Source organism: Mastacembelus armatus, chromosome 17, assembly GCF_900324485.2.
Source record: "Mastacembelus armatus chromosome 17, fMasArm1.2, whole genome shotgun sequence".
NCBI classification, from domain to species: domain Eukaryota; kingdom Metazoa; phylum Chordata; class Actinopteri; order Synbranchiformes; family Mastacembelidae; genus Mastacembelus; species Mastacembelus armatus.
In genome coordinates, this window is record NC_046649.1 from 21093300 (window position 1) to 21121152 (window position 27853).

A 27853-nucleotide genomic window follows, 5' to 3' on the forward strand; every position below is an offset into this window, starting at 1 on the left:
CAGTGTTAACAGCCCTTCATATATCATATAATAAGTGTAATAGTGTTAACAATCCTTCATATATCATATAAAATATACTGGCAGGGGACTATTTTTTTGCATAATGAGTATTTTTACTTTTAATACTGCACCCAGGGAGGATTTTAAAAGCAGGACTTGTGTTGCACCACCTTTAAAAACCCACATCCCTTTAATTCTTCTCTCATGTCGACCTGTGCAGAATCACCTTGTTTTATTTTTTTGTTGTTCTCAGCAGGAGCACAGACGGTTCCGGGCCGACCCTGGCAGGGGGGTAGGACCACCGTTTGGACACAGCCTTCAGAGCGCACACACCCATGTGCGGCCAGTAGGAGGGGCCATGTGCTGAGGTGTTCCTGAAGGTGATACCGTAAAAGCGGCCAGTGTGTCGCAAACCAGGTGTTTTTTTGTTTTTTTTTTTTTTGCGGGGGGAAGGTGATGTCGTAAAGCGGACAGGGGGAAGGGAGGGGAGGGGTGAGGAGGGTGAGGAGGAGGAGGAGGGAGGAGGTGACTCGCGAGCGGCTGCGTTTCAGACTCAGCGAGAGGATCATGGCGGATGGCCCCAGGTGTAAGCGCAGAAAACAGGCGAACCCGAGGAGGAGCAGCGGTAAGTCCAGACCCCTCCGTAACCGCCGCTGGGCGACCCAGGCGGGCTGCCCGAGAGCCGCTCCCTCGGTAAACTCCTCCCGGAGACTTTCTGGTGCTGACTTGGAGCTGGTTTCGGCGACTTTTGTTGAGTATTAGTGTGGTCCTATCCCAGCGTCTCGGTGTACCGTTATACCTGGCCGGCCTCTCTCTCTCCGCCTGGCGGTGCTCGGGGCCGCCTGCCTGAGCGAACCGTTATCCGCCTGTTATAATAACCCGAGGTGCGCTTCATACTTGTCTCTATTTTTTTTAGTTTCCTCCACTTTCCACCGTCTTTGCTTCTCTACTTTTCTGCCACTTTTCCACTCGCAGCAACACTTGGCGGCAGGTTGCGGGGCTTTCGCGTAACAACGTGGCCCGCAGTTTGTTCCCTGTATGAAATTTTTAGGGCGAGGTTTGAGTTTCATTTCGGACGGTTCGTCTTGTCGCTCAGGATTTTCAGGATAATTCAACTTTAGCTGTTTGTTTTGATGGAGCAGTTGCGGTGAATGCGTGGGGTTTTTTTTTTTTTTTTTGGTCGGATTCATGGGTGTTGTAGTGATGGCAAAGAGGTGGATGTTTATTTTATCTGCGCTTCACCCCTCCCTGCTACAGCTGCACCACCACATGTTCCCTTAGTTAAGGTAAGAGTGGAAATTATGTCGTTGATTCTGCAAAAAAAAAAAAAAAAAGTAGATTTGGCAAATTCATTTTCATGCCTGCCTGCATTTCCTCATAGCCCACACCAGTTTAGCTTCGTTAATCCAGCGATTTTTGTTATTCGCCGTGTTTTTTTGTGTTGGTTGTCCGGCAAATCGCAATTATTGCACATTTTCGGTTATTGTTTCTTGCACCAGTGGAATCGGGTTTGTCAGTGTTGAAGGTAAATGTTGTTTTTGGCTGCATTTGAAACATTAAAGACGATTTAAGTGTTTTGGTTTTTTTTTTTTCAGGTTGTATGGGTAGGCTAAGAATCACCTTATTTCCAAATACGGACTTAGCGTTTTATTGTTGACATATTTACCTTATTTAGGTTTGTAGTATTTGTAAATGTCGTCATGTGGTTGAAATAATCATCCGATGGAAATATCATCTTAAAAATGATCTCAGAGTAGCTGTTGGGGCACAATAAGGTATTTTGCGTCCACCTGTTATGAACTAAAGGATATAAAAATAATTTAAACGTGGGTTGGTGTAATAACTTTAAATTTAGACAACCCACTGGAGCAGAGTCCCTCATTGGACGGTGTCTTACCTGTCCCCCCCCCCTCTTACACCGTGACAGCCAATAAAAAAGGTAAGCCCATAAATATATATATATTTTTCGGTCGCCGTTATGAGGCACGGTGTGTGCGAGGCGACAGGCTGGAAAGCACCTTTTTTTTTCCTCCTGCTGACGACACGACGGTGACTGTGCGTCCGTACAGGAGCCATCATCACCATCATCATCATCATGTTTACCTGAACGCGGATAACGGGGCTGACAAATGGCCTAGAAAGAGACAGAGAGAACACCTGCGGCTCTCGACCGTGAACTGAACCGGATCTGGTCTCCGTTTCCTAAAGGCTCCGTGTATCGTGACGAGCCAGGAAAACCGCTCTAAATGTCAACTTGTGCAGGTAGAGATGATTTTTTTTTTTTTTTTTTTTTTTTTTTTGTAGTTTTCACCGTGTGCCGTGTCAGCTTCGCATGGATGCTCGCCTCCATCCATTCTCGCGGGATTTATCTCATCCACACACATTTCTGACCCACTTGTGCATGTTTTATCTTCCCTTCTGTGTCTTTTTGTGCGCTGGTTTCCTCGTCTGGTCGAGTGCGCCCTGCACCTCCGTGTGTTTGCGTGTGTTTCTGTGCCCAGGACACGAGCGGTGCATAAGGTGGTTATCCGTGTGTTATTGCCCACCGTGTGCCATAACAGGCTCACAGTCAAACCTCTCCTTTCCATCTATTGTGTGGCTGTAATTCGTTATACAGTTTCCTGATCGGTGCGCGGAAGGGAATGGCGGTCAGTACCATTACTGCAGTGAAGGCGGGGTTGCTGCTTTTTTCTGGACCGGAGACAGCCAGGTACGCAAGGTGATGCAACACCTATAAAGGTGTATTTTACCCGTTTATCCTCGCCGTTTGAACAATAAATACCTGACGGGATTAGATATTATTAGATATATTATATATTATGTTCAAGAATATAATGTTAAATTAGATTATAACGTTATGAGAGCGCGCCCTGGTCCGTCTGAAGGGGCGCACAATCAAGATGGCAAGAGGTGCTGTGTTTCAGTGCGCACCCTTTCATCTGCTACAAGTCAAACTCCTGATCCTTCTCATTTCCGACCTCCTCAGTTCAGACGTGTGTTTTTCTCAGTTTACATCCACTGGAAACAGGCTGCTCCTTCACAGCCAGTTTTATTTTTTTGGTTTTGTTTTTGAGTTTCAGTCGAGCTGATGTGCCAAACATTAGCCTGTGCTAATGTACCATGACCTCCAGCCTGTCATCATCATGATGAGGCAGACAGCTGCTGATGCTGTCTACCCATAATGTCACAAAAGTTTTCAGTTTGTGCTAATAATAACTAATAATAATCCTCTGGTGACTGTAGATGTGGTTTAATATGGATGTTTTTGTTGCATTTTAAATTCTATCTAATCTGCAAATCAATGAATGGATTATTTTTCTTGTTTTTAAATGTCAGATGGTACTGAGAAATACCCAGGAGACTTTACCAGAGCCCAAAATGGCATATTCAAATAGCATTTTGACCTGATTAGTCATTGCAGCTCTACTGTGGATGACTGTGACAACAATATAAGGCAAAATATTATGAAGATAATCATAGATGTCCCCAAATTACAAGACATGTTCACAGGAATCTGTAATAAGGCTGACCGCTGTAGTGGATTTAGTTGGGACCTGTAATTTTGCACCTTACATGACGTGTATTAAGGAGACACACACCATCTCACCACTCCCTCCAAACCACAGTGTTGATGTTAGCTTTGTGTTTTAGTGGCACAGTTATGCCTTAAGTGAGCCAGAGCTGTTAACAAAATCATTAGTAGGTTGTTATCTGACAGATTAGATAATCCGTCATTGTCTGTGTTTAGAGGCAGAGCAGAAGGGCAGCTGTACTCCCAGTAGTTTAAAATAAACACTGTCTATGCTTTTTGCTGTTATTATTTCTCTGGTGTTAAAAATGGCTAGGAACAAATGAAGACAAAAGCTGGATATGAACCACAGCCCAGACTCAGTTTGTTCTTAAATATTTTGACATGTGTGAGCATGTCAGGGGTGGGAAACCCATGCTCTTCAAGTGCCACTACCCTTCTTGTTTTCCAGCTATCCCTGCCCTACCTATTGCCGATTACCTGGATCAGGTGTGTTCAACCAATCAGAAGCTGGAAAATACCATCTGAGCTGAAGGTGGAATGGGGGAAGACAGAGTGAATTGGTATCTTCCAGCTTGTGATAGGCTGAACACACCTGATCCAGGTAATCACCAGTTGGCAGGGATAGTGGCCTACCAGCCCTCAAGGAGCAGGGTTACTTACCCCTGTGTTATATTGTGCTGCCCAAGTTCAAACGGCATTCTTCTCACCTATCCAATAAACTAACCCTAACCTTCCTGATCTTAATGATACTTGGCAGTCAGTTAACCTCGCTCTACGTCTCTACAGAAAGAATTTCCCAACAGAGAGTTACTATGACTGTACTGATATAAAAGCAGCACACACGAGGAGTGTCATTCTGCCATAGGCCTGCAGAGACCCCTACAAATCAGATTTCCCTCAGTGAAAGGAAATGATTACCACACTTTACACTGTACATTTGAGTGAGTAGTATGCACATGCACCGTGCAGTAAACAATGATCCAGACACACATGTACAGAAGAGTAAAAGAGCAGAGAAGCAAATATGGAGCAGCAGGTTTAATGATTTCCTTCTCTGCTCCTCCACATGCTAAGCCTCTGCACTCGTACTGTAAATGGCAGGTGTTGGCCCTCCTGGTACAGCTTTGGTTTCGTCATCCAAGGCCTTTCCTGTTGCTTTAAAGTGCTCCATGTTTGTGTGTGCGCTCTCAGCTAGGCTGTAATCTAACACTGCAATTTTGGGACTACAGGAATGTGGCGTGGTGTTAACATACCTTGACAGGATAAACACAGCAGCCTACTCCCAGGCTTGGGCTGCACAAGCCAGCCAGAGCTCAGCCTTGACCAGGCTCGGTCCTCCTGTCCTCTGGAGAAATGGTACTTGGAGTGGCTGGTGAGGAGGATTGTGTTTGTCTTGGTCTCGCTTATGTTACCAGGCTGTATGCCGTGCTAAAAATGTTGTCCATTTTTACATATTGTAACAATCCTCAGGCCTACATGGATTTAAAAAACTGTCTTTACTCGTTGTGACAGTGCTGCATTCACAGACAGGTGTCGGGTTTTTAATTACTTTATTCAGTGATTGCAGTTTTCTATCAGTTGTATCAGGTCACTGTGACATAAAGGAGATATTCGTTGCTATGAAGGAGCTTTAAATGACAGTTTTAAAGGAATATGCTGCGCTCTTTGATCAGGGAACTCTTTGATACGTAGATGAGTAGCATTTTTTCCTGCTTGTTACTTATTCAGCTCCCCCCTGAAGATGCTGACACTTAAATACAGTGTTGTACAAGGAAGCTCTGCATCATCTAATAAGGACTATGGTGCTTGAACTGTGCTTGCCTTTTCTGTGTGTATGGGACTACATTCTGTTTACCAATGTGGAAAGCTTAAAAAGCTCAGAAGGCTTTGTACAAGCACACTCCCTTAAACAACAAACTGGTTAAAAACAAAAGCTGCACCGTTGTTTTATAGGCTCGTTTTGCCTTTGTGCATGAAGTTTCTTGAGGTCACCCTAAGGTGCTCCAGTTACAGCTACCCGCAGAGCAGAGGAGATGTGTCCTATCTCTGAGGTAATACCAAATAATTTGTTTGTAGCTAACATGCTTTGCCATAGGCTGGGTTCATTCTGGTGCATTAGATCAGTCTGATATCAAATAATAGCTGCTATGATGCATAGCCACAATAAATAAATGAAATTACATTAAATCAACTTCTTTTTGTTGCTGGACCCTGCAGTTTATATTCCTGTGCAGAGCCTACACCTTTGTTATATGAAGGAACAGTGTTTTTACAGTTTTATCTTCAGTCTACCATCATCTGGGAGAGATGTGAATATCTAAGCACACCTCCACCTTTGTTGTCTGTTAGTACGATGGCAGTGACAGGGAAGCAGTCCTGAGTGCTATTAGACATGGTTGTGGTCAACAGTAGCAGTTAATTGATCCATGACCCGTAGTCATTCAGGTTACTTTCTCCTTGTGCTAAAGAGCCTGGGGCTGTGTGTGTGTGTGTGTGTGTGTGTGTGTGCACGTGTTTCCCCCTCACACAAATGGGCCTGTGGAATGACAAAGCACTACAGGATGTCTTTAGCAAGTCAGCATTAAGCCCTCCCATCGCCTTTTATGGTCCAGAGGGGGAGGTGCATCAGGGCTACTGATGCTGCTTCTGTGACTAATTGAATAGTGTGTGTATGTGTAACAAAGAGCGAGAGGGAATGTGTGTGTGTGTTAGCATGAAAGTGGGAAAATGCTACTTTCCTCCAGGCTTTGCATAACAACACAGGCCTGCTTGTTTGGATTTACATGCATTAACATGGTGCTGTGAGGGAAAATCACTGGATCCTACTGATGCTGTTGCGTTTCATCGAGATGACGTTGGCCGATAGAAGCACCTTGAGAGATCAGACGTGGAAAGTAAAGGCACATGACTCGATACAGAAAAACAGTCACGCAAGTCAAGTTTAAAAGGTTATAAACGATATACACCCCCACATCTGACTGTAGCAGCTTAAATCAGAGAAAGTAGTCTGAATGTCCTTTGATAAAAATATAAAACAAATATTTTATAATGTATTAGAACAACATTTTTTCCTGTGAAACCCGCAAACCTAAAAATACAACTTATGGCATTTGAGGTTATCTGATGCTTTTTTTTAATCATTCATAAGCTAAAGATGGAAGTGTTTGTTTCTATAGGGGTTTCACATAGCAGCAGTAAGGTACATGATATATGAGCAGATGTACATGGTTGGTTTAGGAAAGTTGCAGATGTAATCTATACCAAACAAAGCAGCCACAGTCAGAAACACTTCATTAACTGAACTGCATAGACAGAAAATGACTCAATCAAACGGAAAATGGCTAAAACATATGAACAAGCAGAGATACACCTCTTGTCATGCAGGTGTGATGTGCCCCAGGCCACTCATGAACACTCAACACGTGAACTATTTTTAGTGGAGGTGGAAGGGAAATGGTGCGCTGCCCTCTGATTTAAAACGAAACTGAGAGCACGTAGTCATGTCATTCAGGCTGTGCTCTATCGAGAAGTCAAAATAATTCTGAAACCTGCGTGGCAGACTTTCGAAATTCAAAACTGTAGGTTATCCATATCTTTAGTGTAGCCAGCTCCTCAAACCCCACACACCCACCCAGCCCTCCACACAGAGGTTATAGGTCAGTGGAGCAGCCCTCAAGCTTTGTTGTCCCACAGAACACACCAAGGCACACAAGGACACTGCACAATGCTTTTTGGACATCAGTTCATAACAACATATTGTAGTAAAGTTAACTAAAGTGTTCTCAGTGCTCCAAAACCTGTCCCCACTGAGAGATGTTCTGGATGCAGTCCTTGCACACCGGACTCAATTCAGGGTTAAACAACAACTTAATTGTATCAGGTGTGCAACACTAGAAGTCAGACTATTTACAGTAATGTTAAAGCACGGAGGAGTGCTGCTGAACCTTGTCATTACAATCACTGTCCTTAAGAGAAATTAAGAATTTAATGCGTGTTCTTTCTGGATAATTCGGGGGAAATCTTGCTGCCCATTTGCTGACATAATTGATTGTAACACACAAAGATGCTGAAAGTTTAAAGCTGCTGTACTTTTTAAAAAATATAATGTGTGAAAACGTGGGCCGTGCTAAGAATGAAAAGCTCAGACAAAAAGTAGAAAGATCCATTTTCTGCCTATAGTGTGTAGTGTTAAAATGAGATTGTAGTAAAGCCAAATCCTGCTCTGAACTCTAAAATTGATGTTGTGAAGACCAGGTTTGCTCACTGCCACCTACGCTGAAAACAAAGGCAAATGTGGAACCAGAACTGAAATTTACCTCCAGCACCACCGGTGCATTAAATCTCAGAGGAACTGCCAAACTCGTATAAGCACCTTTTCTTATAGACGGCCTAAATCATTTCCAAAAGTAACCTGCTTTGCTGTTGCCTTCATAGTCTCATTCAGCCACCTGAATATTCATGCTCTCAAGAGGCTCCCCCAGCAGTTTACAGCTAAAACTTTAATCTATGCTGTGCTGCTAACCAAGTCTGAGCTGTGAAGACATGCTGTGGTGCAGGGCTCCAGTTTATATGCTCAAATAATGCACGTGTGTCCATATATGAGTGCATCTGTTTATTTGCATGAGTGTTATGTTGGTTAATTTGGGGTTCTGTGATTGTGTGGGATATGTGTGCATGCAGGCCAGTGTGTGTCAAAAGAAAGAGACCTATTCAAAGCCCTGTGTGTGTGGGAGAGGGGGAGCACTCTTTCACACTCAGCCGGTGGGAAACTCCTGTCCCTCCTTTGGTAGTGGTACAATTTGCATATCCTGCCATCCTCTTTTTTCTCCTGCTGCCTGAGAAGCAGAACAGAGGCTGCAGGCTCCCCGAGCTCAGAGGAGCCTGAAGCTGCTGCCTGCTTTCAGCCACAACACTCAGCCACAGCTGAGGGCGCTGTAGAGTTCAGACTAAGACAGATGGATTCTTTTATTGTCATTGCACAGAGTACAACAAAATTGGGCAGCAGTCCTTCTGGTGCATGCACACTTATCAATACCAATTAAACGTACAAATAAGGTGCTAAAATATATAATTAAAATATCTCCAAAACATAAGTTAGAAAACAAATATTAAAAAGCTATATTCTGCATATGTTAGTAAATGAAGTGTTATGCCACTTGCCTGTAATCGGCTACTGGATTTGATTAGGCACCGATTTTAATCGATTTCCTTTATCGATTGCAGGCCACATCAACAATCACCTTTCACCAGACAAAATCCAGACTGTTAAACAGAGCAACATACATTAGATCAGACTAAACATGTTAGACATGCAGGACCACTGAGAAGTTTGGCCACACTTTCACATTAAGTAGAAGGGGACTGGTACTGGGAGTGGAGCAGCTAACATTACTACAGCTGCTGGAAACACCTGCTCAGCTGGAACAGATGTCCTGGGGATGTACAAACGCTGTCGTGCCAACTTTATCAGTTCAGGAAATTGTTCAACACCAGTAAAACGCATCCATACTCTAAGCAGGCGGTATCATTAATACCTTCATGAACGTTAGCACTGCAGCTACAGTCATGCTCTCTGTCCTCTGACACTCAGTTCTCGCCCTGCGTTGACCGAGCCGCTGCTTGTTTCTTCTGTTGAGGATGATAGGTTGGCATTAACATGAGCAATTAACCATGTGCATGTGCATCAAGATAATACGTTGATTTGTGTAATTCCATCTCATCAACAAAGGAACAAGACGAGGTGGTGAAACCAGAGATTATTGTGGTATATTCCTTTGTGAGCTGTCACCATGCTTTACTGCTTTACACAGGTGACACATTATTTTCATACAAACATTTTGCTTTACATTAACAACCAGGGTATGTATGTTTTTTTCTGATTTCAGATTTTGCCATTTTAACAAATCAAAGCTATGTAAAACCACTAGCCAACAAATATACTTTAAGGATTCCGATTAGTTTTGAATAAAGCTTAAAAACGTAAAAAGTAAAACCTACCATAGGAGCAGGGGAGGCAACCTCCCAGCAGCCCCTGCGGTCTCAGGAGACATAAATCATGAGCAGTGGACAGGTGGGTTAGGAGGGGCCTGGCTCACTAAAGACACCCCAGGGGCCCCAGAGGGCGCAGCAGCAGCAGGACAGGTGGGAGTGGAATAGGGAATTAGATTAAAAGCGCAGTAGAGGGATTCATTTCTATTCCTTTACACTATAGCTGCTTTTCCACTTGAGTCATTTTTGTTTCAAATGTCTAATAAATGAGACATCACAGAAATAGCAAAATTTGATTAAATGTTTTAAGAAATATTTTCGTTCTTGCTTGAGGCAGAAAATCAACGTGGACAGTACTGAATATGTGACTTGTTGCCCTGGATACAGAGGTATAATGATCTCGTTGTTCATATACCAGCTGGCTGGGAAGTTACATTGATCTACCCACCATTTATACGTCCACACATCTTTTATCTGTATCGCTCATCTTATTGAGGGTTCACTGGAGCCAATGCCAGAGAGTCTATCACAGAGAAGCCATACTCAAATCACCTCTTTAAACTTTTTTTTTTTTCCAAAGCAATTTGGGTGAAGTGTTCTTACTAATCTCCTGTTCACACATACTCAAAATAATCTTGTCTTTCATGAACCTAAAGCTTTCTGGCCTGATAGTTTTTGTAGTTAACTGACTTATAAATTATTTTCTCCTGATCCTGCTACACTGGGGAACAATGAAGTAGTTCACTTCTGGAGCAACACATTTTCTTTGCTTATCCAAGTTCTACTATCTTGTTAAAGTTATGTCTTAGGGGAATTGTAAAGCTGTGGACCAAGCCGTTCAGTTTCCCTTTATTTTTTTAAACTTCATGCAGATTATTCCTGCATAGAAAACAAGTCTGTGCTTGTTTTACCCCCCACATTTGGTTTTATGAGCATTGATGGATGTAGCCTGCGTATTTTCTAAGATTCATCCTGTGCCATCTCCAGTATTTGAGTCTGTATTTTAGATCAAGGTGCTACTGAAGTAGAAATAAACAAAGCAGGTTGTGGACTGCAGGGCTGAATAAATTAGTCAATTAAGTGATAAATCTTTGATTTAATCTTTTCTAAGTAAAAATGCTGAACATTTGCAACATTTCCTGCTCTACAAATGAGGAAATTTGCTACGTCTCTCACTTTTTTATCTTTGCAAATTTTATCTGTTGGTCAGACAAAACAAGCACCTTGAAGATGGGCTCTGGGACATTATAATGGGCCTTTTTCTCTCTTTCTGGGTGTTTTATAGACAAAACAATTATTCAAGAATATAATCTGTAGATGAGTTGATAATAAAAATTAGTTACAGTCGCACAGTGAATGGCATCCTCCAGAGAATGAGCCTGTATTTGTGAATGTGGTTTGTTCGAGCAGAAATAAATGAAGCAAGTTAAAGAAAAGTGGGTACACCAAAACATGAAATTACACTTGAACACAAAATTTTAGTGAGATTGGCACTAGGAACCAAAATTGTGTTTGGTATTAGTTCCTGATTGTTTTCTTCTTGTTGGTTTTAAACGTTTCGTTCAGTTTGCATACATTTGAATAAAGGTTTCCTGTATCTAGTACCTGTAAATACACCACAGTAGTATGTTTCTGTTTCCATTCTGTAGACAGGTTTCCATACTTATTGTGATGCTATCAGTTTTATAGCAGGATGGAGACAGAGCTGTTGACTCTGATTTCTCTCTTCAGCCTTGCAGGATGGGTGTTGAGTGAACACATGAAATGGAGCAGAGAATTTGAGTAAAAGCTGAGTAGAGACATGCAGTGGGGAATCTCTTTTTGTGTCTCTCTTCCATCCTGCGTATTGTGGGCTTGATTTGCAGTGTGTGGAGCCCGAGGGATGACGCTTGTAAAAGTGAAAAGCAGGGTGAAGGAGGTGGAAGACACCTCTTACTTGCAAACGAAGTACGCAGGTTTAATCAGATCCCTTAATAAACTGTCAGTTTAGATTTAGATTTGTTTGTTGATGTAGGAGAACATTGCGGATGATTCTTCGTAAATCATGCAAGCAAACTCATGGTCGAGTGAACGAGAGAGCTGGAGAGGCTGAAAGAAAGAGAGTGTTATTGAATTACAGGTGATGGCTGCTAATTGGGCCCTACAGTGGTTGTGTGTGTGTGTGTGTCTGTGTGTGTGTTTGGAATGAGTGTGTGTCTGGCTGTAGGGATGCAGCGTTGATGAAGCTGTTAGGGTAAAGTGCAGGACCCCAGAGCCTTCCCTGAGTGCTGTGCTTTAGAGGTTGTCCTGTCCCTGCGGAGGAGCACTAATGGAGGCCACCCTGCCTTGATGAATTACACCCAGACTGGAAGGATGGAGGGACGACGGAGCTGGAGGTGATGCTGCTGTAATTGAGGCGGCTGCTGAGTGAGAAGAGTGCATGGTTTTTGATGAGTTGCAGGCATGAAGCAACACGTTTGCACCGGAGCTGTGATAATAACCACATTACCACCCCACCATGTTGTTGGCAGAGTGTCAGCAGGGCCTGAAAGTCATACTCCACCTTTTATCTGAGTGTATGATTCTCTACTATCACTGATTCATGTGACACAGTAGTGACACAGCCTATAGTCAGTCCATGAATATATAAAGATGTGATGTGGGCCATCAGATTTTCTATTGTGTGAGTGTTTTATATTTATATTTACATTTAACTGTTGGGCAAATCTTAAGCTTACATTGTCCACTACATATTTTTTTATCTTTCTCTACTGCCTACATCATATTCAGTTGTGATTGACAGCTAGTCAGCTACTCAGATGCTGGTAGACCTGGAAAAGATAGAAAGTAGGTGGTGATTAGGTCCTTCAGGACCAGGACTGAGTACTGCAGGACTGTCATTAGTTAATTAGCTATACTAAGACTCAACCTTCATCGACAGAAAATAGATACAAAAATAGTCAGGATGTCAAATTAACATCCATGCTGTTTATTTCACTGGAACAGGGACATGATGTTTGATTTCTGGGGTCCCTTATTGTGCAAGTGTATGGTTCATTTCCGTCTGAAGCAATTTGTCGATTGGTTGCTTGACATAAAAACATTGTTTTAAGCTTCTCATTTGTGAGGATTTGCTATTTGTCTTATGTAATAGTAAACTCAAGCAATTTGAAAATGTCACTTCGACTTTAAAGCCCACACAATTAATACATTTATTGAGAAAGTAGTGGGATTATTGAGTGATAAAAACCATTATTTCACAGTTGTGGTACGAGGCTACAGGAAGGGAGGACCCAAACAGAGACACACACTGACAGATGCAGTGAAGATGTTTTAATAAAATAAATGATAAAGACCAGGCGTCCAGGCAGGTGGAGGCAGGTGCAGGTGATGCAAACAGTCACGCAAGCAACAGGGATCAAAAACAGACCAGAAGGCAGATGGCGAGAACTTGATTCCACAGAACAAACCACATTGAGGACAACAATGATCAGGGCAGGGAGCAGGTGGAACTGGCTGGTAGAAATAATGAAAGCAAGGACGAGGCAACTGGGAACAGGTGTGTGAGTGGGCGGTGGCCGATCAGGTAACTGGAAATGGAGGGAAGCTGCGGGAAGCCTGGTGACTGGATTGAGAATGGTCAGGAGACAGAAGGCCAAAATAAACCTCTTCCAATTTACTTTTCCTATAATTATTATTCTTTTTCTGCCATGGGAACGCCACTTCAGTAGAGTTTTGTTGATCAAAGTGGTTTTGGCATCAGTCTGGTTGCTGAGGTGTCAGCTCTTCAGTCCAGGAGAGAGGTGGAGCAACGACCCTGCAGGGTTTCTCATCGTTTTGTTTCCGTGTTTGCACTGGTGTGTCTGAGAGTGATTTTGGCTCCATCTATATGTGTCTGTGTGCATGTGAATGATGTCTATCAGCCAGTTTGCATCACCATGCTTGCCAATAGGTGTGAAGCCTTGCTGCTCAAGGATTATTAGACTGTGTTTGTGACTGTATATGGTTGCATGCTTGTTTACTTTAATGGAGGTGTGTCTGTTAGGGCAGGAGTGACAGGATCTATTGTGTGTCCTCACTGGGCTTCCTTTGTACTCCTGCTAGCATCATTGTGTTGATCCTAGTGTTTGCAAATCTTTGATTTTCTGTAGCAAATTCAGTAAAAAGCTGACATTCTTAATGTCAACATGTTGTCTTTGCACTGGTGCTTCTTTTCTTGAAGCATGGCGTGAATGTAGGGGAAACTCTGTTATCTTTACACCTGCCTAGGTAAACCGTCATCTTCACTTCGCGCATTGAAGTGTAAACATCAGATGTCAAACCACATCACCAGTGGGGAGAGCTTACAGTTTTATTGTAACAGTTTATTGACATGATATGAAAGTTTTGTTTATGGTTGGTTAATATAGATAAACAGTTTTGGTAGAACAGATTTTCTGCCAAATGTTTTAGCCTAACATTACTGTTAAAATAATTTAAATCTTTTAAATATTTTGACCTTGGTCTTAAACTGTTGGTATCAGCCATGCCACCCCAAATTGTCTGTTGACATTTGGAAACCATGAGCCAGTGTAGTCACTGGGCAAAAAGTGTAATTTCCTACCCTCATTAAATATGAAACCTAAGTAGAAGTCTGGCTGAGCTGCAGCTTTCCTTTTTGGGTTATCGGTATAAGAGAACTGGCACAGGTGCAACTCCAAGGCTGCAGCTTTTACATCTTGACTGTGTTTCATCAGCGTTGTTTGTTTTCCCCTGTAGTCTCATGCAACAGGCATCTTAATGTGAGCTAAGAGATACTTGGAGTTAATCTCACCAACCTGTAGTGAGTTTGTGTGGACACTCCTTAGTCATTCATCACTTTGACTTTAACAGTGTAACAGAAAGGGCAGCACAGGCCCAGAGTCTTAACAACAGGGCCATTTTTACAGCAAGTCAAATACATATTAAGAGTTCAATGTGTTCAGTATCTTCACTAATCCCCGTCATACTATTTGTTAACATTTCACAAAAATCTAATTTCTATACAGCTGGTCATTTTTGTGCCATTGGACTGGCAAACCAGATGTGTAGATCAATTATGTCTGTTTTTGATTATATTTTTATAGACCAAATGATCAACAGACAACTGGAGACAGTTAATTGGCAGATTAATTGATAATCAGTTGCAGATCTGATTTGATTAACATGTGACCGTGGTCTTCAAATAAACTCATCTTAGTTGAAAAGGTTGAATATATATGAGACAGTAATAATAATATAATATGTGACAAATGAATCCAGAATAGACAGTTACTGTAGCCTAAAATTATGTACCCTAACATTTTCTGCTCCAAGCTACATCTTGGAAAAGCTGTTGAATCCCTTGCCTTTTTTTTTTTTTCAGGACAGGTTAATTGTGTTTATGCACATGGTGACAACAGAAAACAAGCTAACTCAAGGGTTTGCTGTGTTTGCATCTCAGTATGCGTGGATTTGTGTGTGTGTGTGTGTGTGTGTGTACCCTTCTCAGTGTAGCAGGTGTGTCTGGGCTTCAGCCCCATTACAAGTCTCATAAATACCACCTGACACCGTTACAGCAGGCAGGCTTCGATATAAAACCTCCTCCCATGGCGTGAGCATGCAGCCCTTCAGCACAATTATATTATACCGCACTTCGGGGGAGGAAAGCTACACCCCTGCCTAGTACTTCTTAACAGACCGAGCTGACTGAGCACACATATTTTCTCTCAAGCTGTGTCTTATGACTTTCAATTTGAGCTGCTGCTCTTATTTCTGTATTTAAAGCACTTTGTGTCAAGCCTGTTTTCTTGAAAGGACTTCATGAGTCCTTTGACTTGACCTGACCTTAGCAGGCTCCTTTTTAATTAGTTTTAAACATGGATCCTGATGTGTAATGTTCATTGCCACACACATTCATTTGAGTCTTGAGACGTGCACACAGTCACTTTAATACACACACTTGTAGACGCAGTAAAGTACGTCAGGATTTAACGTCTAATGGAAAAAAACACCAACGAGTCCATGGTGTTCTGGAGTTAAATCCCTCTGTATTCTTTAATAGTTATCGCAAATTGGGCACATTTGTGGCCTGAAGGTGTTGCAATTATAAATATTTGTCTGGCATACACCGTGTGCCCATACACCTGTACAGTGTTGCCACTTTGCTGCTTCGCCTCGATGACATTTCCATCGACTCGCAGTCTGAACATGCTTGATATTTTGCTAAACTGTGTTCGGAAGGTCCTGCCTGTCCCTGTGTTTTCCTTCCCCCTCCTCCCTGCATTGTGTGGCTGGGTAAACACACACACACATACACACACACAGACACACACATACACTCACTCACAGACTGCATATACATCTGGGGAGTTTGCTTTGTACGCCTGCAGGCTTAGGATTACGCTTTTGTTTTTTATTGCCTATACCACGCACAGAACAGCCTTGTGTTGTTTATTTTTAATGTTTTCCCTAAACACACCTGTAAAGGAAAAGTAGGTTAGCATCTCATTATGCTCTCAAAACAGACCAGTATTTTCAGTTTGCACAAAGAGGGGCTGCTCAATTTTTCTTGTGCCCAGGAGGAGTTTTATAAAATCGGCAGAATAAGAGTTTAATGCAAAAAGGAATTTGATCTGTTTGCACGCAGCTTCATCGAGGAAAGAGCATCTAGATCAGCTCTCAGGTACCCAGACAGTCTCGTCTCTCAGCTTGACGCTCCCCTCTCTGACAGCCGTTCAAAGCGGGCTAGCTAGCCATCCGGCATCCAGACGGCAGCGTCATGGTCTTCATTTAGTGAGGACAGAACTGCTGTGCCAATCGAGGCTACGTGCCAGAGAGCTGCCTGCAGAGCTCGCCACAGTAGCTGCCAACTCTTGACATACAGTAAATGGGTGGCTTTTGTGCCAGTGGTGCCAAAAATACAGTAGTCTGATTAAATAATGTGATGTAAGATGGTGGGATGGTGTGAAGGAGCCTGCTGGATTTAGAAGATGGAGATATTGTTAGTGGTGAAGAGAGGGGGAGGCTTCAGCTCTGTCCGTTCTCCATCTGTGTTCTGATTATGGAATTAGGCTGGTGACAGGATACACAGACCCATTCATAAAGGCTTCATTTGTGAGGAAGCTTTGACTTCGCTGTGATCATTTTATTTTGAGACGTAGAAGTAGACTAATATTGTTTACGATGCTTTTTTAAATTGACAGTTGCTCTTTTCATTTGGCAGTAGTCTAATTGACTGATCTGTATGTAAATGCAGCACTCTGATTTCTTTTTTCATTATAATAAAGCATATCTAAGTAAACAGTCGCAACTGCTACTACATAAAGACACAGATGTCTGGAGTGGATTTGAAAACGTTCAGAGATTTAATTACTCAAACGTGTGACTTTGCAAGAACAGGAGTAATACAGAGCCTCCAACCTCACCTTCCTCAGCCAGGAGGCAAAGCAGGAGGGAAAATGAATGAATAAAACTACACAAAGCATTTGTGACTATGACGCTTTTGTCAGTTTATATTAAGCACACACCTCAGACTCATTTTACTGAGTAGCTCACTTGCTAAAAAAGTGAAGTGTGGTCTTATTTCTTGTGCGTGTGGTTTTGTTATGGTGGTGGATAACCAGATTGGTATACCAAGTCAGAGGATTTCTTCATCACTCTGCCCTTAAAGAACCTGTATGATCGCTTTCAGTCGGCGAACTGGCATCAAATATTTATCTACATTTTGAGTGATGTCACCTTACAGTTGACCCCGTTCTGGACAGAAAGTCAAGGTCAGCAGTGTTTCCAGGAACATTTTTGACATGACAGTGATACCTCAAAACGTGTGCAATGGCACGTTTACCCTGAAGCTCAGGGCGGCCCCACACGAGGCTTGTTTAGTCAAGTGTTAAGCTAAGTGCTTAGTTTAGCATAGCCTAGCCTAGTGAACCATAGCACAGACACAGAAACTGCTCAGGGCAATACACACTTCCCCCACAGGTAGCTTGTGTTGCAGAGGCAGCAACCTCTTACAGACACACAGCGAAACACACAGATGTCATGTTTTGCACATCACAGAGCTCAGCTTTAACTGATGCCAAGCAGTTCTTTGGAACCAGCGAAAGTCGACAATTCGGCGACCTGTTTCCCAAGGAATTTTCTGCCAGGCAGAGAGGGTATGTGATGTGAATACTGAGCAGGCGACCATAGCAGGAAAATGTGGTTGAGGTGTTACTGAGTATGTGATCAGGACCACAGCAGTGCAAAGGTACCTGCTGAAGCATAAATCAGAGCCAACAGTGATTATTATTGATAAGATAGAAATGTTTTGTTCCTGTTTTAACTCACTGTGACCAACGTAAAGATCAGTTCAATTTATTTTCCAGATGAAAAAACAAATTTTGTCAAACATGCTGCTTAAAACAAGGCGAATGAAAGAGACTTATGGCTTAAAAGTAACACCAACATATCACTGGATATATTAAGTTTTTCTGCTACCCCATGATCTTTATTAAATGTCTGGGGATTGCTTTGTGCCCACTGTGAAACATGCAATGCCACATCAGGGATGCTAGGAGCTTATCACCCCTTCACAACAAGGTTTTGTAGTCTGGATTTGGCTGAGTCTCCACAGAGACAGACGAGGTGGCGAGTTTGTTAATTGTAGTTTATAGATCGTGTGTATCATCAGCAGAATGGTTAAACCTATTCTTGTTTTCACTCCAGTGAAAGAGAAATCCTAATGTATATTAAATAAGTACTAAATACATCACGAACTGTAAAGACAGCATGTCTGGAAAATGAAGGCGTGGACTGAAACAAAGGTGAAACAGTGGCCTCTGCTCTGCACTGTGCTGTCAATTGAGCGGCTCTGAAGCTCTGTCTGTCGCCTTATATTTTATGATAATCATTACATTAGAAATGGTCTTCAAGGCTGTGGCAGACAGGGTGAGACTCATGGAGTAGTAGTCAGAGTGTTACATGTGATTAAAGGCTTAATAGGTGAACTTGAATGACATTTCTAGTGCGATTACCCCGACTGCCTTGGAGGGAAGGTCAGCAGATACAATATTAACATGCAAAGCAGAAAAACAGCAGAAGGCAAGTATCAACAGTATTTCTCCGAAAACCTTGTTTTTGTTAGAGTGTTTTCTTTTGCTGGTTTGATGCAGAGGTTTTCCACTCAGCAAGGATATTAACATTGCACCTACCACAGAACAACCCCACCCCCACTTGTAGTGTCGAGTGACAGGAAAGACGTGAGACAGCGTAAGGGGGTTGGGGCATGTGTTAAAGGTCATATGCTGTACTGAACCCACAGCATGAAGAGGACATGGCACATGCATATCGGTCCACCTAAGGGCCTGGGCAGGTCTCTTTGTTCTGTAATGTCCAGTCTAATACTTGATTGATGCCTGTTAGAGAATTCCTACACTTACTCAAGAAGGTCACAGGTCAGGATCAGCTGCATAACAACCTCTCTGCATCATGTAGGGATTTACTGACAAGGACACTTCAGTGGGTTGGGTGGTTGAAGGGGCATGGGGTTGAAGACAGCTGTTTAAGAGTCTCCTCATCCCACAAAGTCCTTCCTTCCACTCACCACCAAACCCCTGATTTACATTACCAGTGAATTTGCCGATTGTTTTCATGATTAATGAATTAATTGCTTGGTTAAAATTAGAGTTGAAATTAGATGATTAATCAATTGGTCAGTTTACAGATAAACAATCAGGAACTGTGTGGTTAAACAAAACAAAAAAAACTTCCCTCAAGTCCAAGCCTGTCGTTTTATATCGAAGTAAATTAAATGTCTTTGGATTTTAGACCATTAGGCAAAATAAGCAATTTCATGACATAATTTCAGGGTTTTTTAAGGGCAGAGTTTGTGACATTTTGCAGACTGAAGAGTTAATGAAGATAATCAACAGATGAAACACTGATGATTGTTAGTTATTTAGTTATTCTTTTAATATTTAATTAATCACTTTAACTCTGATAAAACGTTAGACAGTCAGTGTCTGTGCTGTCATCTGTCCAGTTTTTTCTTATGATACGGAACAAGCTCTGAAAAAGTAATTAGCCTGCCATTTCTCAGTGGCATCATTAGCAAAATTACAATCACTTGAATGACTAAGTACAATAAGAGGGAAGATAATTTGACTGGGAGAGGTGTATTCACAAATGACATGCAGCTTGGTACACAGAAAACAGTACGTCATGAATCAACCCAGGGAGCAGTGAATGACGTGGCAAACAGAAGAAAACTCAGTGTTGTCAAATACAACATAGGTGGCTGACTCTGAGAACCCGCTGCATGCAGTTGAGCCCCGCCACTGAGATTCTTCTCAAACTGCAAAAAAGTACAGCAAAAGTATCACATTTGTTTGATTGAAACACCAGAGGCTGATGCTGTAGGTAATATCCACCCTGTAATTACATGGTTGGACTGGTCCAGCTTTCATTTTCTAATGTCTTACAGTTTTAGACAACCACAAGGTATTATGTCACATTGCTGTACTTTTTTTATCCAAGGAAAGTTTATTCAGCACACAAGCTCTGCAGCTACAGCCCAGTACACGTTCATACAAATGGAAAGTATCCAGTGTAATCACAGCCCTCTGATTTTTTTCCACTCGCTGGAGAACTGGAGAGAAGTTCAGAGTTTAGTATTTGCTGAAGCAAGGAATGAAGATTTTTAGTTGTTTAATTTAATTTTACCGGGTGAATTCACTCGGCCAACATGGTAGACAATGCGGTGTGAAATACGCACACAGTATAAAGCCAAACAACATTGTACGAAGGCTAAAATAAGTTAAGAATATGGGAGGCTGCAAAAATAGTTCTAAATGTCAGAAAACTAAAATGTGCAAAGAAAAAGTGGAAAAAGAATTATACACCTTTGCTTAGTGTTGTGCAGAGAGTTTTTAATAGACAAATCTGGCAATTTCACTGTTTACTATTACCTTTTGCCCATCGGCTTATGCAATTAATTTAGTGATTTATTATAACCAGCCTGAGAACATGACATCCACTTCAGTGATAAACTGCTCTATGAATGTTCTCCTTTTAGATGTTTAGTACAGAGTGGCAGGGAAACAAGAAAGCAGTGGAATGTGATTACCTGTTGACAACCCGTGATTGAAAAGTTCTGCCTGACAAGCTTGACACAGCTGATTTATCACTCTGTCGTTTTCACTGTGAAGGCAGGGAATAGCTCTGGAGCGCTGCATGAAAGGTGCAGTGCTACAGTGTTGTCAAACTGCTGGGTGAAGTAGTAATGCTGAGCATCCAAAACACAGTGATGACCCAGATTTGCTCCCACCAGGATCTGTCAGGCCTGCAGAACAACACAGGATCCTACGGGGTTGCTGAAAAACAAATAAAGCTCCAGTAGCTGTGATGCTTTAAAAAAGTGTCATCCGCTGCATGTGTGCCTGTTTGTTGTTTACTTTGTCGGTAACAGAGAGTGTTGCGTAGGCACATTTCACAGCAACCTGGGGCTAATAAGCTTGGCACAGGACTTCCCGCTCCAGATGTGCACCAGGTCTGACAGACAGACTTTTTGCTGTTTGTGTGTTTTTATGGTGACATTTTAAGCGTTTAGCTAATGTTCATTTCCTGAATGATTCGGGTTAAACTGAAAGAGTAAAATAAATCTGTATCCATGAATCAACAAAATAGAAAACAGGCCAATGTGACACAAACTGACACAGAATCTGTTTGTATGGAAAGCTGAAGAAACCTACACGGGTTTCTGGCTGATATACTAGAGGCCTCTCAGCTTTCCACTAAAGCTCTGCTGGCCTGAGAGGGATTTGACCAAAATGTGAATTTAAAGTCATCGCTCACATTAGAACAATTGATTGATCACACAGTGGAGCGATATTACAGTATTTATAATAAAACAAGCCAGGTTATAGTTTACTACACTACACTCAGTAAAACAAGTATGAAATAGGGGCTATGTCCTGAAGTAATCTTTCTCAGTATGATGTTCCTCACAAAATGACATTAGTAAAACCAGCCTCAATGTGAATGGATCTGTAGTTAACTGACATTCATTCGATAAAAATGAGAAGAATATCTTAATTGGTTTACTGGTAAAAGGAAAGGGAGGAACATAGTAAAGGTGATAAAGGCTGACATTGTTACAGCATTTGGCCAGTTACCAAGGCAGTGCATAAAAACACTTAAGTCTTATAACTGTAGGGAAAACCCTGAAATATGCGTTTTCCACTGGCAGAGCACATCACATTTTATGGAGTCTGTTAGAACCCTTTTAAGGCAAGGTGACCTACTCACAAATTCATTGACGGACAAACTTTCTAATAGGCCTTTAAATTTAAATCAACTATCAAACTGTAACTACAAAACAAAAGATGAAAATACATTTATTTAATCAGAGAGGAGACTGACACATGGTGGAAAATTAAAGGCTAGTGTTGGATAACAGGGCAAGAAAGATTTTAATCATCAGGTGTCTACACAAATAGCACACCTAACTGTACAGTATGTGTTCATAAAACCTGGATGTACCTGAGACCGAACTGTTTCACTTACTAACAGACTCTGACAGTGTTACTTATAGCTTGTAGCGTACAAACCATTTTGTTGTGTACAGTGTAAAAGTGGTTGCTGTGCAGCCCAGTGAGCTGCAAGTTTTACTACATTTTCTTTGCTTTGAAGAATTGATGCTGTCTGGTTCAGCAGGTGCTAGTTAGCTGGATTTCGGCCAGTGTGACAAGAGCAGTAAAGCAGGAACTCTGTGCATAGATTAACACGCTGTGTCGGTGATGTTTGTCTTGGTTAGTAGCTATCCATGTGAAAAACACATGGCTCCTGTTTAATACTTGAATTTCAAAGCGGGTGGTTGCTTAAAATGATTGTAATTTCAAGTTTGAGACCGAGTGTGTGAGGTTTCCAACACATTTTGGCAGATGGCTTGGCTGCTCAAGCTGGAATTTAATACCTCATGTGATGCTGCTGCTGTGTCTGTGCTGATGCCACCAGGAAGGATCCCTCTGCATCTGCTGCTGGATAAACTGATTTATATTCAAATGACTGGGTTCAGGAGCAGCTCCAGCTCTATGCATTGTTGCATTTCAACCACACACTAGCTGCCCTGCTTTCTTTACTCCGCCTGCCTGTGCATCATGTGACAAAAGGCCATGTGCTCAGAGTTTCTCCTCCCCCCCATCAGCAGAGTGACCTGTCCTGCCTATTCCTCCTCCCCTCATGAGGTGGCCTCTCCATGCTTTGTCACTGCTCGTTCCTAGTCAATGGGTGCCAGCGGCCGGGTACTGACCTTTCTGACCTCCTTAGCACTGATTGGCACAGCGTGGCTCTTAGCTTCGCTGCACTCTCTCCTTTCTGGCCTCTGGTCTGGCTGCTCACTGGTGGGAGGACAGAGGCTGTTGGAAACCTTGCTGGACATTAGCTGCATGCCATGTTCACCTACTGAATCTTCACTGATGTGTGTTAGTAGCTCTTGATGTCAAGTCATATTTTAGGCTGGGAGATGCTGGTTGTGTTGCCATCTAGACCTACCTATAAGACATAAGGTTTGCTAGAAACAGAAAGCACAGAGGCACTAATAGCATGGCACTAAGGAATACTTTGGAATGAATTTAAGAAGTATAATCCTATACACTGGATCTTGGAGCGAGTACTTTAGGAGGAATCTTGTATATTTTCATTTAAACTCCTCTGTGTCCTTCAGTAACCTATAACCTGTAAAATCTGTAAACTATACAAAAGGGAAGACTTGACCTCATCCTCTAAAATGAAGGTATTGTATGTGCATCAAGCAGAATGGAAAGCAGCAGGTCTGGCCTTGTTAATCACATTTATTGATCTGAATGCATGAGAGAACAGAGCAGGGAAATCTGTTGCTAAGGAAAAAAAAAATCACAACAGCAGCTTTGGCCCAGATTTGAATTGGTGATTCACTACAGAAAACCCTCCATACCTTTACTATTAGTAATGCAATATGAACCAGGATTTTCTAAGTTGTGTAAGTGGCATTAAACAAATGTTGGAAGGCAGCATGCTGCAGTGTGGTCTTGCTCTAAGGCTGTGAGTCCTCTGTATTCCCTGACCTTCTTCTGCTCCGGGTGCCAGTTCTCATCCGCGCTGAAACATAATTAGCCTGAGCTCTGAAACAGTGTTTTCAGTAAACACATAGAAGGGTCCTTTAGACTGTTTCACTGAAGGGCCACTGCAGGGGATTGCTGCAAAGATGGACATGTGGTTCCCCAGTCCTGCACTATTGTGCTTGTATGTACGTCTTTGTATGTGTCAGTGTGTCGGCCACATTTGTGATGTGGTCATCGAAGTGACTTGGACTCTTCAGGAAAGTAAGGTTAAGAGTAGTGGAGAGACTCACCGCTCTGTGGGGAACATAAAGTGAAGGAGTCAAAGTGTAATAGTGCCACATTATTACTTAGCGCAGTTTAGAATCTTTATTGCCATCACCTTTGTTTTCCAAAATCCTTTAGTGCCACACAATTTATCCTAAAAGCTGTGGTCACATTTGAATTCCATCCAAGACATTTCAGCCACACTTCACACTGAGACAGGATGTGACATCACACATGCACAGTTGTGGTTTTTTTAATGATAGCAAGTAACATGCATCTCTTCTATGAGCTAAACATGGCTAGCACATTGCTACGACATGTTGACCAACCCATTTGAACCATGCATTAAATCTCATATTTTGTTTCTGTCAAACTCTTTTCATAAACATCTTTGCTGTGTCTCAGCCAAGTACACTAGTCTGGAAAATGGGATGATGGGACATTGCCAGAACCACAGATGTGCCTCCAAAAAAGTTCAGCAAAGGCAAAAGTGTACAGTAAGCAAGAATGGTGGGCAACTGGCCACAAACTGCAGTGGGAGATTCATTATTAACAACTCATAGAAACCATGTGTTGTGTTATGCTTTGTAACAGGCAAGTTGTCTTTCAGTGTGTCAAAATAAAAGTTGAACTGTACTATGTTAGAGTGTAATGGGGGTAAACTTTAGTCTATATGCTGCAGAGTGCAGTACTGCTATCACTCAAGAAGCGAGGAATGAGGAAATGAGTGTTACACAGCTTTCTGAAAGGAACTAGTTTACTGCAGGTGATGCTGTGCATGCACTGCAGTCTATTTGTGGCCATAATGAAATCAAAGAGTCACATGCAGGTGATGTATGGATAATATATAACATGTCATGCGCCTAAGCACTGTGAAAGAGCATGCACACATTCATTTAGCAAGCCAACAAGATTTAATGTCTTAGTCTCCAATCTCATGTCTGCCAAAGTGGTGGCTACATAAAAATGGAATTACAAAAGAAAGAGAGAGGAAAGAAAGTGCTAGTATAGCAGTTTTTCCTGGCGTGCACACACATAGACACAGCTCCTCTCTCCTTTTCTTTCTCTGTGAGTAACAGCTGGGCTTCTTAGGCAAATTGAATCAGTCGCTCCCTGGTTGTCTGGGCTCCTGTGTGGCCCCTGGCATGGAAACTCAAGCCATCAGATTGATTTTCAATCTTTGTCAGCCAACCTATTGCGCCTGATGTTTTCAGAACTGGTCTGACTAGTGAATCCAGCAGAATTCGTTCCTGGGGGGCCTGTAGCTGGTTACTGTCTGCTGGACGCTCCAGATCCATAACTTATCCCCATGTCTGCCTCTTTTTGCTTTATCTCACAGGGCTTTGGCATGAATTGTTTCTCCAGCAGTGCGTGTGCTAAGACAGTACAGCCACTCAGACTTTCTGTGATTGTGACAGTGGCTCTTATGCTGTCTATGTGAGTGTCTTCTGGGAGAGGAGCTTATGTAACTTCCCTAGCTGTTTATCCCCATGGGTCTGCTTCAGAGAATACTACAAAACGGGGTCAGTCCTGCTTCTCTTAATCGCTTATTCTTGGTGAGGCAGCCTTGAGACAGCACACACACACACACACACACACACATATATGCATGTATCTCCTTGAGCTATTTTCTGCTTGACTTCGGGTCCTGCCCTCAAACCTGTCCTCCATCTAAGCCTTCAGACTCAGAAGGCTATTAAAGAGATATTTCACCAAAATCCAGTCTCTTGTTCCCCAGGCTGTTTGTCAAACCGCAGGGAAGTGGGTCAGACTGGCAGGCAGACTGCATCACTGCGATTAGCCTGCTAGCCTCTTACTCATAGGTGACTGATGTTACACCAGCAGAGAGCCCATCAGATACAATATTTGTCCTAAATAGTATTTCCAAGGTGTCATGGGATTAAATACAGCAGCAGTGGTGAAGGAGTCCACAATAATGTTCCTGGCCTCTGCTGACCCACTGTCTCCAACATCAGATGTGTGTATCTGTACTGATGCTGTTTAAGTTGTAAATGTGAGTCTTTCCTGTGGTTTATCAGAAAATTCTCAAACTTAGACAAACTTAAACTTAGTTAGAAAATGTTAGAAAATCTGAAATTGGCAATGTTCCCCAGAAATTCTAAACTCTCATCTTTGTTAGGTATCGTCAGTTACCAACATGCAGATGTTTTCAGGTTTCCTTCACCCTCGGTGACAGGAAACTGATTTTTTTTTTTTTTTTGCATTTTCAATATATCAACAGATCTGTGCCCCATCGCAGTCTATCAGAGCCCAACTCTGATAGACTGCGATGGGGCACAGATCTGTTTTGGTCTGCTGCTGTTTTGTTGTCTCTCAAGTGGACGTTTATGTGACATGATTGGGATATATCATGATTTATTCATTGTAGTTTGTTTTCACTGCAACAACCTTTTCATTTCAGCCAAGCGTAAAAAATGCTTACGATATTTCAGGTTTTTCTGAATTCCTGGCATTCACACTCAAATTAAAAGTGGCATAAATATTGGTGAATGGAAACACACCAATAAACTGTGAGTGTGTCAGCCTTTGTCAGCACCCTTGCACTGATCACCGCCTTAATTGACACGCAGGAGGTAAAACCCAGTGAGTGCAATGTACAAGCAGTGGCTGTACACAATAAATCATCCATGATAGATTACCGGTACTGTAGAAAACCCTTTAATCCAGGTGTGGAGCTGGTATGGATGGCCTTTTGGCAGAGAAGATTAGAGTGTGTATGTGTGTGTGTCTCATGCAGCAGATTAATGCATGTACTGTAGTATTAAATTAAATTTAAGCTACAGCATGAGCTCTGCAGCGACTGCGGTGAACGAAGCTGGGAAACGCCCTGCCAGAGTGGCTTTATGAGTAAGGACAAGTGTGTGTGTGTGTGTAAGTGAGCTGGAGAGTGTGTATGCCGATGTGCATGTGAGGGATGGAGTTTATGAGTATGACAGCACAGGTTATGTGATTGACTGTGTGCCCGCTTCATCCGTCATTCGCCTATTATACACGGTGCCTCTTTCTTTTTCTCATGCACTCACCCATACTGTGAGGAAACCGACTATGCGTTCGCCAACCTCTTAACCTCCTAACCTTAAAATCACAACTAAATGCCTCACCCGAACCCTAATCCTAACCCTAATATACTGTGAATCTAGTTCTAAACATACCTGTAAGTCCCTGAGACTGGTGAAAATGGTTTTAAGCAAAACCGTGTGCACACAACCATAGAAAGACATGCTCTCTCACACCGAGGCTGCAGGCTCTTAGGTAGTCATTGTTTTGAAGTGAGTACTTCTGTTTCTCCTCCCATGCATTTAAAAGACCTGGACTGGCAGCAGGGAGTTTCCACCAGCCGCCTGGCGCTATTACTGATGTTCTTCTCATTTCCTAGATGTGAATCAGAAGTGAGCAGGTGACAAACGAGAAAGGAATCGCTCCATTAGGCCAGAAACCAGTTAGAGACCCGTCCTGCTCTCTGTTGTACTTTGTCACATCAGGTGATTTTGTCTATGAGCTGATAAACAGCACGAGAGGTTTTGTCTTAGTCTTGGTCTTACAGGTTTTCTTGTTGACACTGCTTATTAGGACTAGTTTTAAAAAATCAGATACTTAATTGTGGTGTGAAAACCAAAGTTACACTTTTTTTTTAGTTTTTTGATATTTTTAGTGCAGTTCAGTGTGTTTTGTTTTGAGGTCTTAGGAGAGGTATGTCCAACTCTACTGCACAGGCTTCTGTTGACTTTGGATTCACCTATGTGTAAGTATATGTACATAGGTTGAAGTGTGTTTTTATATTTAAAGCCTACAGTATGTATCATACTGTATTTCTATGGTAATTACTTTTATTAAGCAAATACATTTTTCGCAAACCCCTCTTCATTTAAAAAAAATGTAAATGATCTAAATGTCTATATATACATTTTGTTCTAAATTAGTTCAATACCAATAAGACTATATATAAATTCTGATTATAGACTTTCCAGCCACTGCAGGTACAGGTTGGCTG

At 42.2% G+C, this 27853-nt stretch overlaps 1 protein-coding gene across 6 annotated transcripts in view; it reads left to right on the forward strand.

Annotated features, from left to right (window-relative positions):
• Window positions 1–527: 527 nt before the first annotated feature.
• LOC113134012 (zinc finger E-box-binding homeobox 1-like) overlaps window positions 528–27853 on the forward strand; it is a 61002-nt gene continuing 33676 nt past the window's right edge. For 2 of the 6 annotated variants that reach the window (XM_026313177.1, XM_026313181.1), the window contains exon 1: window positions 17559–17655. In XM_026313177.1, the coding sequence (XP_026168962.1) occupies window positions 17574–17655 (82 nt within the window). In that variant the 5' untranslated portion in view covers window positions 17559–17573. Of the gene's footprint in view, window positions 626–2074; window positions 2263–17558; window positions 17656–25260; window positions 25279–27361; window positions 27605–27853 lie in introns of those variants that run through there. The other 4 variants (XM_026313178.2, XM_026313179.2, XM_026313182.1 and 1 more) reach the window with 4 other exon arrangements.